At 38.3% G+C, this 14788-nt stretch overlaps 1 protein-coding gene across 2 annotated transcripts in view; it reads right to left on the reverse strand.

Moving 5' to 3' along the window:
• Positions 1 to 14788, reverse strand: part of hbs1l (HBS1-like translational GTPase) — a 167034-nt gene that overhangs the window by 147235 nt on the left and 5011 nt on the right. The window contains exons 4-7 of one of the 2 annotated variants that reach the window (XM_056239861.1): positions 13878 to 14087; positions 13121 to 13201; positions 2172 to 2280; positions 237 to 463 (exon numbers count right to left, since the gene is read on the reverse strand). In XM_056239861.1, the coding sequence (XP_056095836.1) occupies positions 237 to 463; positions 2172 to 2280; positions 13121 to 13201; positions 13878 to 14087 (627 nt within the window). The remainder of the gene's footprint in view (positions 1 to 236; positions 464 to 2171; positions 2281 to 13120; positions 13202 to 13877; positions 14088 to 14788) is intronic. The other variant, XM_056239869.1, reaches the window with a different exon arrangement.

Here is a 14788-nt window from a genome sequence, read left to right on the forward strand (position 1 = left end):
TCAAGATCCATATTCACTACATATACAATGGTTTATCTAATTACATTCATGCATGTGGTTGTTTATCTAACCACATTCATACAAGTGTTTGAGGGCCACCTCATAGAGTTTTATTCTTTTTTCTCACCAGGTAGTTAATTGGATGAATCAAAAGAATAAAATGAATTCAAATGTGACCAAAAAATGAACTGGATGATAATGTGACTGGATGAATAGTGATAGAGAGGATATCGTGCCTATGACCACCAGATTGAGTAACGGTTTTCCTCCTTGTCTTTTCTCCAGTTCGGCACGGATGTTGAGCTGCTGTTTGCTCTTTCCAGCTGGTCGAGATGGGGTCGTAGTGGTAGAGTCTTCACTCATAACCCCCGGTTTGGATGGGGTTTCTGTGGTTGGTGCAGCAGTGACCTCTGGACTCTGCCCTCTGCGAACCGATGAGGCAACAACGCCATTTTCTTCCGCACTAAAAAGGAACACAAAAGCAAATGTCACCTCAGAATTTCTAGGATGGTTTGTTGAGCATTTTTCTTGATCTTAAAGTCAATTAAACCTCATTCTGTTTATTTGATGCAATAAAAAACAAGGCTGAGATAGACATTTAATCAAATCAGTATTTTCCCACTGTGTCTAATTTTCACAACCCATGTTTTTGTATTTTTTGTCTACCGGAAATTTGTAGAAAGGTACAACGCTGTCGAAAAGTTTGGGGTCAGGGTTTTATTTTTTCAAAAACATTTTTTAAAACAGCTTTGCTCAAGAACGGCTGCATTTATTTGATAACATTTTTTACATTTGGTAAATGGTAAAAAAAATTACTAATATTATGAAATATTACAATTTAAAAACTAATTTCAATTTAAAAATATTTGGATATGCAATTTATTTCTGTGATATCAAAGCTGAATTTTCATTGGATTTACATTCATTTTGTGTGTATTTACTCCAGTTTTCAGTGTCACATGATCTTTCAGAAATCATTCTAACATGCTGATTTTTCTGTGCCTTCTTATCATCACAGTTTAAAACGGTTGTGGTGCTTAATATTTTTGTGGAATTGTTTTCAGGAATCTTTGATGAATAGAATGTTCAAAAGAACAGCATCTATTTGAAACAGAAATCTTTTGAAACATTATAAATGTCTTTACAGCATCGATGAATAAAAGTAACAATTTCTTTCAGAACAAAATTCTTTCGGACCCCTCGGACAGTACAATCTATATACAACCTTTTAAACTCCAAATACCAACATATTGTTAGTGGAAACCTATAGATATCTTTTGAAAAAAATATTGTGTGGAAAATTTAGCACAGGTCCTCTTATAGACACTTAAAGACTGTTCTAAACAAACTTAACCTATTAAATTAAAGTACATTGGCTGCTCCACCTGCAGAAACCCCTACACCCTTCTTCTTGAGCTCGACGGGTGTGGTCTGTGGCTGAAGGAGAGGGAGTGATAGGCTGTGGGTTCATGTTAGTGAGTGTGAGATTAATCTACAGGCACCAGCCATCTCTGTGGTTTTCTGCTATCCCAGAATGCAATGCAGGTAGACCAGACTTGGCCTGGTTCGGAGAATTAATTCTGTAATATTAGGGACTGTAACTGCAAGAACCGATAAGAGAGGAAAGCTCACTACAGCAGTTCAGCAATGAGTGGACAGCAGATGATCAAGACGAAGGTCAATTTTCTGTACATTTAAAATAAAAATTAACAAAGGTATCCTTCATGAAATGCACGTATATATCCAAAGGTTCCATCATGAAATGATATGTACATTGAGCTAAAACTACATCCTGTGATAACATGAAAATGATGTATTTCGACTGTTGTTCAGCTGAAGTCAGTTCAGTTTTGGTTCAGTTCTGTTGTAAAGATCATCCATTTTTAAATTAGTTCATTTAATCTGTCTCACTAGCGTTCAGACTGGTCTGAAGAAAAAAGAAAAGAAAAAGAAAAATCACTGAAAACAAGACAATCGTGTCTGATTAGGTCACGGTGTTGCAGCACACTTATTAGGGACAGTCCCAGTGGAGTGAGCTGTGGTTACATGCTTTGCTTAAGGGTGAAAGATCACATAGTTCATAAAGCGTCCCTTATAAGGTTTGAACCTACAATGTTTGGGTTACCAGGGCACATCTTTAAACCACTTCCACGTTACCTCGACTGGCTTACCTTCGCACATCAAAGCCCATGGTCTGCTTCTTGCCTGACACAGTCATCCGGGCAACCTTAGGGACAACCTCCGCTTCGACACGACTCTCTGGAGCGTCCCGTACTTTTGCTAGGACGTAGAAAACAATGCGCACACACTAAATTTCCGATATTACAATAATATTCATATTATTGATATTTAATAATTAATTAACTTGAATATTTATCAAAGGTTAAAAATATTCTGCTTTTTATTTTCATTTTTGAAACCATCTCTTTCTTAGCACAAAGCAAGCTTTTTTGTACAATACTAATCTGACATGCCTTGCGTTCAGAAATGTATGACAGTGTACCTTTTATGAAAGTCAAGTTTCCTGTTTGGTACAGTATAAAGGGTTACTCATTTTCAGATGTGCAGATGTATGTGTCAGTGCACTCAACAAGCGCAAAGCCTCATTTTCTCGCTATCTTACTGAAATTCATGAGTCAACTCCTCCGTGCTGCACCAAAACAGGCTCTTAGAGCCAAAGAGGGGGAAGGGATGTAAGAAAACGAGGATGAGAGAGAGCATTTTTCTGTCCCTGTAAGGTAAATGGCTTCAGCGTGTGCACTGTCTCGTCATAGCAGTAGAGCCGTTTCGGTGGCAACGGCCACAGCCAGTCATCTCACTCAGAGCAGCGAACGCTCTGGCCAGGAAAGGGTTAACTCCGGCACGTCACTTGCACTCCCACACTGACTGTGCACTTCCAGCACACAGAGGGTTAATGTGTAAAAATAATGAAACCTCTAACCTCCAAGCACAAAAAGGATGAGAAGACGAGTCAATAAGGGAGATCTTATATATATATATATATATATATATATAATCCAAGGGAAAAAACACAATGGGAAAAAACACTATGATCTTCGGGAGAATTTGTGAGATGTCTGACTCACCTTGTGAAAAAACCTTGCTCTTGATCAATTTTAAAGTATCATAACATGAGAATGTTTGTGTATTTGCATTGTTATATAAACCAACGTTAATAATTATATAAAGATAAACACTACGAGCCCCCAGATATGTTATGGCCACACTACAAGGACCCTTTTACACACAAAAAGCTCAAGACAACAACACACACACCTGTTACAGGGACAGGAAGTGCTGGGGAATGTAGATAGCAGTTCACCTGCTCACACACACACACATACTCAGCCACACCCACAAATATCTCCCATCTGAACACACACTTCGCAACACTTCACACACAAACCACACCCACACAGCATATCTCTACACACAAAGCCGCCAGAACACACTGCGCTGCCAAATTCAACTTGTTTCTGACAAAGAGCTCCAATGCTATGTATTTGCAAAGTTACAATAGCAAAAAGAAAAACTGATACAACTATAAAATACAAAAACATTTTCCAAAAATGGTTGCCAGACACTAAAAAAATAAGTTTATGGATCAAGGTAACATGTAACAGCATGTCAACATGTTAATCATGTATCACCACACTGCATTTATTATTTATATTTTACATTTACCACCATTTAAACTCAATCTCATTGTTATTTTGTCTATTTTTACAACAAAAAAAAAGATATATTTTTCCATATTTGTAACATTTACTTCATCTTACTGAGCATCTATACAGTATTGTTTATTTCAGCACTTTAAATACCTTCTATGCTTTGGCAATATTGTATAAGTGTCAGCTATAACGCAATAAAGCATTGTCGACTCTGACTTGGTGTCGGCTGTTGTTCAAGAGTATTACTCAACTGTGATGACAATAAAAAACAGGTAGAAAAATAGTCTACATGTAGCACAAAAAAAGTCTGAGACACACACCCTTCAGGATATGTAAATGTGCTCTTCCTAGCAAAACGGATCCAGGCCTATACAAACACCAGTGAGACATGATCCTACCTGATTATCTACCATCTCCTTTACTTGCAGTCAGTGACTGTACACACATCTTTCACTCTGTCCTTACTCCATCTTTCTAGATCTGTGTATTACCTGCTAGCCCTTGTTTGCTATACAGTGTGAATCAAATTCAATAGTGCAACAGTGAAAGAATCACACAAACAGAAAGCAATAAAATAAAACTCAAATAATACAATAAAATTTGCTAAAAATAAAAGTTACTTCCATCTTAACACGTTGTCTAACTAAACAGGTCTGGAAAGTCAAATGTGTTGGGACATATTTTTGCTCCAGTAGGGGGCACTAGTGTTACAAATCCTGGAAGGAAACAAAATAAACCCATACAAAAACCCAAAGAGGAACAGTCTTCTTTCCAAAACACTTACAATCTACATTATCTTCTCTCCAACTTATCTTTCATCCCCTTCTTTTCCATATCAGTTATTTTTATTGGGTTGAGTGTAGCACGGATGTCCCATAATAACTATGGGGAATCCCCGTACACTCACCTTACTACTGCCATTCACATATGCTCAGTTCACAATGACATCTCACGCACTATTATAGATTTTCTCACATGCGGCCTTGCCCTTACAGTACACACCTGCCGAAAACAATACATGAACAAGACAGATGCACTCAGATGCATCACACACTGCACTCATTTAATCTCTTTCATAAACAGGGAAGGGCAAAGGCCTACAAGTTTGCATGAATGGGGCAGTCTTCTCAACACCTCCATCTTTACAATACTAATTAAAACTAGATTTGAAGAAAACCTTGCAACATCCTAGCAGCACTATTGTAAGCAACTTTTAGCAACCCCAACAACTGCATAGCAACATTCTAAGATCCCTCAGATTTAGAACACCTTAGCAATAACCTAGCAACTCCCTTGTAAACACTCAGAACTCCCAAGCAGCTGCAGAGCAACCAATCAGATTCAGAACTCCTCTAGCGGCCAAACAAATTTCAAGACAATGTGAGTGGTACTTGCCTTATACAAAACCCATACCATGATGCTACGGTGAGCGTTCTGGTCGAATTTTAGCATGTTGCTATGTGATAGCAAAGACTATAGTCTTTGAAGGGACTTTGGTGATAGCTAGGGTGTTCTAGGCAGTAACTTTCTGAGTTTTTTTCTAATATTTCTTTCTGAAACATGTCCGAAATCGCATACTGAGTAGGTACTACATTTGAATTTACTTCACAACCATTAAAAAAGTATGTTCTACTATTAATATGGGTGGTATGTAGTGTTGTCAAAAAAATCAATATTTCAATATTTATCCATACTGAAATATCTGAAACGGTTCCAATACTCCTCTTCTGCAGTATCCATAGACCGATACCAGCTGCGCTTTCTCTCTCTCTTCTCTCCGATGGCGAAGTGTCACACACCCGCCTCCTCTCACTCACTCGTCACATTAGCTACGATTCAATAGTGCTTGAATAGGGTATATGTGCAGCTTACTTCCGCGTTCTGCAAACCATAGTACAACGCTTCCGGTTGTAAATTATTTAGAATTTTACTAATTCCCGCAGGTTTCACACTCACACCAAAACCGCGCCCCACTGATCTAAACAAGTTGTGCTCTGATAAAGCTGCTTTAGACTTTTTCAAAATGCCTGTCTAAGAGTATTCAATTAAAAGTCAGTTTTGTAACATAAATAGTTGAGAGAAATCGCATGTTGTGTAACGGTATACTGGATCTGTGCATAAGCTCTTAAAGTGACAGTAGCCTAATATATCCCTGCTGCCATCTGTCATGTTAATCAAAGAAAATAATGAAAATCACTCGCTGACGTTTTTTTGTAACTTTAATTGTAAGCATTAATCTGCATTTAATTTTTACAATGAAAATTATCCAGTTTTATTTTACACTTGAATACTTTAATTTCTGTAGTATTTCTTCCCTAAATACTGTTGGACTGTTGTCTCTTTATTCTATTGTATTTATTTGTGCTATCATTTGTTCTTATTTTATTACTGAATCTTTACTTGTCTTTTTTTTAAAGCCTTCCTGTGCTGTGTAAGCTTTTACAAAAAAATTACCCAAATTATTATGAGATAATAACATGTTATCTGTATGGCGGTATATATGGCAGTGTTCCCTTTCAAAAATGGTATCGAATATCGATACTTTTCATGGTATCGTATCGGAGTTGGAAATACCAGTATCGTGACAACACTTGTATGAATGAAATTTGGACGTACTACATCTGCCATGTTACTGTCACATAACTAGGGCTGGGTATCGTTCAAAAATTTTCCGATATCGATACCTTGACTTCGATACCGGTTCCTGAACGATTTTTCAATACCAATTTTATGCAATCCGTTTTAATAAGATAACATATTACCTGGAAAATTTTTTTTTTTTTTTTTTTTTTTTCTTCAGTTTGTTGACTTTTTTTACAGACTCAAAGACTCATATAGGCCACTAGGGGGTGGAATATATGTCTCGCGCTCAAGCGCACACATAAAGCTTGCTGCAAAGCACTGGCAAAAGTAACCAAATTATAATGAATGTGTCAGGAAAAAAATAGCAAGGAGACATTTTAATTGTTTATTAATAAACAATTTTAAAAAAGTGTTTTCCGAGTCAGTGTCGGCTGCAAAGATGAAGTTGACATAGCTGACTCGTCATCTCCGCAGTATAGTGAACATGTGTGCGCACCTATAGAGAGAAATGCAACTTTCATTTGTTTTGTTTCGAATTGGTTCATTTAAAAGAAGACATTTTAAACTTTCTATATGCCTATTTCTCATGTCTGTGAGGCAAGTAGCCTATACGCTGAGCTTTGGTTCATTTGTGACGCACTACATTCCTCTTCTTGCAGTCGAAGACGGAGCAACTTTCTGCTCTTAAGTTTATTCCGTGCACTGACAAGTGCTTCATTAGATTTGCCGTGTTGCCGGTCTTGGCAGCAATTATCTTGTTGCAAATATTACATTGCGCACTGTTGGCATTGAGCCTGGTGAAATGTAGACACACTTTTGATCTTTTCCACATCCTTTACATCTATGGGGGTTGGGATGCTTACACACTACAGCCTCACGTGTGGGCAACGTCTCTGGGCATAACTGGCGTAAACTAGTGTTTTTCCTTGATACCTCGCAACAGCCATTTATGCTGTATGCTTATTGGCTCAGTGACATTGACGAGATTAACCCCTTATGTATCGAAATTTGGTTAAAATTATCAAACTCGATACCTAGCTCTACATAAGACCTACCGGCGTCAGTTATGTCACTTCATCGCCTTTCATAAATCCTCTCCCGTGGCCTCATGGGATAGTAAAGTGTCCATTGTATGCACACTTCAGAATCTCGCCGGAATTAGTAGGTCATCCGGGTACTTTTCGCCTACTATTTTATGAAAACTTAATTAGGACATACTACTCTGCTCGCATATTGTTTTTTTGCATACTATAAGTAGGCATATTTGGACGCAGTCGCAGGGTATGCATTCGGACATACTACTCTTTTGGCAACCTGTTTTTCGCATGCTATATATAGCAGGGAAGTATTCGATTTCGGATGTTGCATCTAGGGTATTCTAAGAGGTTGCAAGGGTGTTGCTATGGCAGTCGGAATTAGAGCTTAGGTTTTCTGCCTAAGCCCGAACTTGACCCCCGATATTTCCCGACACTATCCTCGGGTCGGGCCGGGCCCTTGATCTAGAGACGTGCACTCCCAACGCAATAGAGTGCGCGCGGCAGTAGATTTGATGGCCGAGTGCGAGCGCGGGCGGTAATGCACTCACTCTGTGTGTGCGGGTTGCAGGAGAATAAAATGGAAACTAGAAATATCTATGAATAAAACATAAAAACTAATAGATTTTTATTCATCTGTTGCAGAAAAGCAACAAGAACAATAAAAAACAAAATAGAAACGATTTACAGGCCAGAGTTTATATTTATAACATGTGTGCAGCGTTGAGTGATGTAGCCAATCACAGACATATGTGTCGATTTCTTGAACGTAATGGCCAATCAGAAGCATTTAAGATAGACTCCCCTCACTGCTCAAAAGTGCTGAATTCTGTATGCTGGCAAATCCTCTAATTATAACAAAGTGTGGATATCATCATGAAAGATTCATTGTGCAGTCAGCTTCATTGATAATAACAGAGGTGTGTGAGATTGCGATGAACTGTCAGCTTTTTAGGAATTATTAAGGGAGCGCACTTTGCGCGCATTCAGTCATGCCAAACCATGCACGCAGTAGCCTGCTTGCTTTTATGTTAAATTTACATTGGTTTGTGTGTTAATGCTTTAATAACAAATCATTTATCAGGAGCATTTATGCTGATGTGTATGGTGGCGACACTTAGGCTAACTTGAAAGTATTTGGAGGTACAGAAAAAAAGTCTATTTGCGGGCGGGAGCGGGACAAAAAGTTGCGGGCGGGAGAAAGTAACATAGAAAGTAGTTGAGAGCGTCAGTTATAACGACCCACGTATTAAAAAATGGTCGGGTTTAAATCGGGCTCGGTCTCATAATTACGGTTAATGTGTCGGGCCGGGCTCAGACACAACGTGCACGGGCTCGGGTAGGGTCAGGCTTGATTTTTTGGGCCCGATCTAAGCTCTAGTCGGAAATCAAGCAGTTTTACGTCATTTCTACAGTTTTTTACTTTACCAAGTAAAAACCAGCCATGACTTTGATATTCGGTACCCTAGATATACATCGTCCATTTTGTAATCCCCAGGTGGGAAAAAAACACAAGCCTAATCATTCGGATAAGTAATAGCACAGTTCTCAGAACCAAGCCACAAAATGAGGCATCATTCATCTCTGTAGTACAAACAATTCAGGTCAAGTTACGAGCTAAAGTTGAATTCTTAGGGTTAGGGATCTGTTCAAATCTATAACTCCAAGTATGATGCTTAACTTAGCAAACACCACTAATACAAACTTAATCATCAATTCTATTTCTTACTTTAAGCTAAATTAAATAGGTATCTAGACTACTGTGTATGAAGTCTGTGCAAGTCTTCACAGTCTAAAGGAGTAAAATCATCTAGTTCTACTGACAGTATTCAGGGGAGAACAAAGAATGAGAAAACAAGAAACAGTCTGACAGAGAAGGAGAAAAGCTACAAATGATCTTTATTCACACTCTCAAATAGGGTCAATAACCTCTCTCTCGCTGTCTGACCAATCTATGTAGTGCTGCACGCACGACTCGCAGCACAGACACAATGACATATCACCATTTCTGCAAAAGCCACAAAGTGCAAAAAAGGGAGAAAACGTCAAAGAGCAGTAACAGGGCCAGCTGTAAACCAGTCACTCTTTCCTGTGTGGGTGGCAAAAGAAGGCAGAGAAAACAGAGAGGGGGAAAAAGGGATAGATGACTTGAGGTGGTCAGATGGCAAAGAGATTTACAAAAAGGAGTTGAAGACAGCAAGTGTGAAAGGTGAGCTGCATCATGCTTTTCAAAAGCAGGCCTTCACCCACGCTTGGCTCGGCAAACAGAGAGTTAACAAGAACACGCGAGAAGGAAAGATGCTTCTGTGTGTGCAGTCAAAGCATCCTAACAGTAAAAAAAAAAAGCTTTTACATTTTCTGAAGAAAATAGTGGATGTTTGCCTATGCAAAACTCATCATCATGGTGCTAGGGTAATCCAAGTGGTTGCTGGGGCATTGCTATGCTGTTGCTAAGGATATTCTAATGGGTTTTAAGGTTGCTACTTACTGTTCTATGCCAAAAGAGCTCAACGACATGATATTCTGGTCTCTAGATATGGCACAGGTCACTCCTTTAATTTAAGTCTTTGGGATTTTTGCCAGTTTATTGTCCACCAAATGCAAAATATTAAATCTGATTTCTTAGAAATGCAAAAACACACATCTCCTCAAATGTGTGTAGCACAAACTGTGAAGGTAAGTTTATTCCTTAAAGGTTTAGTTCTCAGAAATTTTTTTATTCTGTCATCATTCACTCACCCTCATGTTGTTCCAAACCTGTAAGACACAAAAGAAGATAATTTGGAAAAAAGGTCTGTTTTATTTTGTTCATACAATGAAAGTCGGTGGGGTGCAATGTTGTTTTGGACCCCATTGACTTTCAATACATGGACAAAAACAGTTAAAAACTTCTTCAAATTTTCTTCTATTGTATTCTGCATAGCGGAGCGACATGAGGGTGCAATAAATAATGACCATTTTCATTTTTAGAATCTTTAAGATTAGCAGTTTGTTCAAATATCTAGCTCTAAGCATAAACAATAGTACTAACAACTACTTATAGCACCACTAGTAATTTTGGATGCATTTCAATGAAGAAATTCAGTAAACATTTAAACCCAACAAGAACAGTCAGAGATTAAATGGCCAGAACATTTAGTCACTTAATTAAATCTTATAGCTTATGTAGGCTTAACTAAGTCTTATTCACCAACAGTCCTAAAGAACACACTCTTTTCAAGTGATTATCAGGATAATACTGTTTTAGACACTAGGTCAGTGTGCAATGAGGAAACAAAGCCAATCTAAACGTGCACATGCAGGTGTGTGAGTGTTTTCAGACCATCTTCAGATCTGTGCATGTGTGTATCATCTCCCATGGTGGATGGTCTACCACTATGAAAGCAAAGCCTTTGTAAAATCTCTTCCAATATGCTCTGGGTGTGTTAACACCTTTATGTGGCCACAAAGACTCTCTGTTTTATATGTACATATGTGCGCGAGCACACACACACACGCAGTCACACATAAGTGATAAACACCACAAACTAACACACCCTTTAAGGTGAGCAAAAAACAAGCACATCCTCAACAAGTTCCCCTCCACCCCCATATATTCACACACTCCAACATCAATCGCAGAAATGAAAATGGAAAATCTTTATTTCAGAATATATACAAAACGTCAGGCCCATGGCCACATCAGTGCTTTAAAACAAGTTAAAAATGCAGTGGACAATCAAAATTGAAAAAACAATTAACAAAATGTCTATTAAACATTAATTATTATAAATAAAACACACTTTTACAGTGTTGGGTGTCAAAACACATAATAGGAAAAACTCCAGGTGTCCCCCGAACCAAAATGTCTTCCCTCTTTCTGTGTTTGTGGTAAACCAGCGCTGCACCTCATTTCAAATGGCAGCAAAACAGCTGTAGAGAGAATCTGCTGTTTTTTTCTTTTATCTTTTGCACTCTATCTGCACCTACTCTATATTTTCTTTTTCGTTATGTAGAGACTCTAGAATTGAATCAATAATTTGTCAAAATATCATAAAACTACATAATCAAGTATAAAAATATACATTTAGCCTAATGACAAATTTTTAAAAAGTGAAAATATGAAAAATCAACATGAAAAATTGAAAACAAGACGACTTTAAAAGTAATACTATATTACTATCTGAGGTTGTGACATTTTGAACAAAAAGTCCTTTACAACTTTTCAGTGTAATGGTTAGCTGTAAATAAATATGTATAAAAAAAAATCAGAAAAATACTAAATTATAAAGAATTATATGGGGAATGATATAAAATAGCAGTCTCAGTTCTTTAAATAATAATTTCATGGCTCAAATGTACATCTCAGTGCTTATCAATGATTAACATCTGAAAGTTCATGTTTTCCTAAAATTATTAATGCTAATCTATGCATTTCATTCTATAATCACTATTATTTAGCATTCAGTCAGACAACTTCTAGATACAGCCCTGCTTCTTTGAATTATGGGCAAAACTGTAACGTCATAACCTTAAGCAAAAATGAACCTGAGTCTCAAAACTGTTTGTTCGGAAGATTTTTTAAATGGTCCTGAAAGATAAAATTAAAAAAATGTCAGTCTCGAGTAAAAGCTTTTCTCTGATTTGCCTTGACCATGTCATCCGGAGAGGGCGTGTCGAAAGAAAACGGGGTGATGTGATGGAGAGGTAGACACTGCACTCGTTCTTTCACTCTCTCCATCTGTCTGCTGTATAAGAAAGCATTATGCGTTGCTCTACTGCGCAGACTCTTCTCGCTGCTCACGGACACGCAAAACGCGGATGCAAAAATTGACGGTTTGGCAAACACACGGTTTTTCTTACTAGCGGAGACTTGGGTAAAACTCAAAAGGGTTGGCGAGCGACTGTCAGGAGATGTTTGGGAGATAAGTGCGCTAAGATCGACGCTCTGATTTAAGCTTAGTGAGCGGGGCTTAGGTAATACTGTTGCAGATTTGTTCAATGCTTGATGATTAGACATATTTTCACTCTTGAGAGATGCAGTGCATGTAAGTGACACTTGGTTGTGGGACATGAGTTCAGACAGGGATGGTGCCTCTGAAAAGCCCGGAGGAGCATTTGCAGCAGATGTTTGGATAGGCTTTTGGATGTGCGTATTGTTTTGTTTACCAGTAATATATGAATTTTGGGTGTTTTGGAGTCCTGGTAAACTGTCATAGAGTTTGGGACTGCTGTCCTGGTGCTCCTGAATCAGCTCAGCCAATGAAAGGCTTCCAGAGCTCTTCCCTTGCCCAGGTACTCCCAACGGCCCACTGCTTTGCAGGACAGAACTCAAACTCCCTAAGGAAACCGGAAGAGGGGCGGACCGCTGGGAATCCTGCAGCGCTAGACTACTGAGAGAGCAGGTCAGAAGAGATGAGGAGGATGTCACACCCAGACCAGCTGGGACAGAGGTTCCCAAAGAGAAACCAGAAGAGAGAGACGCCCCAGAGCCAACAGACAAACCGGGAAAAGGTGGGACACTAGGACCCTGCGATAGAACTGCAGAAAGTGGGGGGGTAGAACCAAGAAAAGAACCAAAAGGACTGGTAGTAAGAGGAGCTGTGTAATCCAATGAGACACCAGTGGAAGCAACTAAAGGAGGAATGTTTGTACACTTCTGTTCATGCTGAGCTATTACTTGGGCGAGTGAACTTTGTCCTAAAGTTCCATCACTGCCCAAATTATGACTTGAAAGCCCTTTTAAATGGCCTTTTGTCAAACTTCCCAGACCAGGGGGAGGATTTAAAACAGGAGGCATGATCTTGTTTGGTTCAGGCATGGCTAACAGATCACTGAGGCTGTAAGACTGACCGCCGTCTCGTTTCAGGGGTTTGCCTGAATGTGCACTTGATACAGTCTTAATACCGTCGTGTGATGGAGAAAATAAGGCTCCTTACCTTACGAGGGCCAATTGTAGTCAGAGAGTACAACCGAGAGGATGAGGAAGGCGATCAATGGTTAGCCGAGATCACAGAGAAAGCAAGAAAAAGGCAATACGTTATACATGGTAAAATTAAGGATAAAAAAAACAACAACAACAACAACAAAAGCAACAAATAAAACAAAGTTAGCTGATGTAAACAAAGTTAGCAGTTGAAGCCTGGGGAAAAATTTGTATCTTAGATTTTTAAATTGTATACATAAATTGTAAAGGTAAAGTAGAAAATTGTTTGTCTTAAATATATAACAAATAATAATAAAAATCAGTGTTAGCAGTATTACTTTTATAAATAGTTTTTAATGTTGTATTATTTGCATGTATTTATAGCCTCTGGTACTGAAACACAAAAAAAAAAAAATTAGGTTCTCCCCAGTTTTGGAAAAACCCTGGATTTTAACATTTTCCCCTGAGACCTCATGCCAACTTTTTGTGTTTTAACTATTTGTGGTCTTGCTGGAGTGGTTTTCATTTTCATTTTGGATTAAAACACATAAGAGGGCACATTTTTAAGTGGAAGTGGCACAGATGTGTTTTGGGTAGTTAATGTGCTAGAAATTGTATAATGGTGTGTAGGGTTTTTTTTGGTTGGTGTGTTCTGGTTTTGGGTGGAAGGGTGTGTGTGTGTACCTTTCTGTGGTGCAGCTGTGGCGGTAGGCTCGGGCTGTGCGTTGGTTCTGACAGGAGGGGCGTGTGTATTGGTGTTCTCCTCAGTTAGAATGAAATCAAGGGCCCGGTGAGGGTCACAGTCGTATTTAAGAGCTGCCTGAGTCAGTGTGGAGTCTGGAATTGAGTCTCCCAGTACTGCTCTCATGTGATCCAAACAGGAAAACAACTGACCTGTCCAAACACAAACATATTAATAGTAATAAAATCTAATACAATACATATTCCAAATGGAATATGTTAACATTCCTCAAAACTGAATATGGATTTTTGACAAACAATGGTGTTTTTGTCCTGATGTAATAATTACTAATCTAATCCTTTGTGTTTAAGTTTGAACTTTACTTCCTTTCACAGGTTTGGGGTGGTAACCTCTGATGGTAAATTCCACATGGTATTTTAATAAAATCCTAAAGATTAAACCCTTGGTCGGTCGCTTTTTTCTGACATGAATTGAAAAGCTGAACTCTGAAGTCAAAGTGTAATAAGAGTCAATAAGATTTTTTTCTTAAAGAAATGTATACTTTTATTCAGCAAGGATGCATGTGTCATGGTTTCCAAAAAATGTTAAGCAGCGACTGTTTTTAACATTGATAATGATAATAAATGTTTCTTGAGCAAAAAATCAACATATTAGAAAAATTTCTGAAGGATCATGTGACGCTAAAGACTGGAGTAATGAATACTAGAGTAGAGTACAACAGTAATTCTAAATTGTAATAATATTTCACAGTTATTACTGTAATTAGTTATATTGAAATCACAAAATTACTGTATTTTTTATCAAATAAATTCAGAAGTGGTGAGCATAATGGCTCGTTTCCACTGAGCGGTACGGTACGGTACAGTTCGGTACGGTACGCAATTATTTGCGT

This window comes from Rhinichthys klamathensis, unplaced genomic scaffold (genome assembly GCF_029890125.1).
Source record: "Rhinichthys klamathensis goyatoka isolate OS25496 unplaced genomic scaffold, OSU_Roscu_1.1 h1tg000020l_1, whole genome shotgun sequence".
Taxonomy (NCBI): domain Eukaryota; kingdom Metazoa; phylum Chordata; class Actinopteri; order Cypriniformes; family Leuciscidae; genus Rhinichthys; species Rhinichthys klamathensis.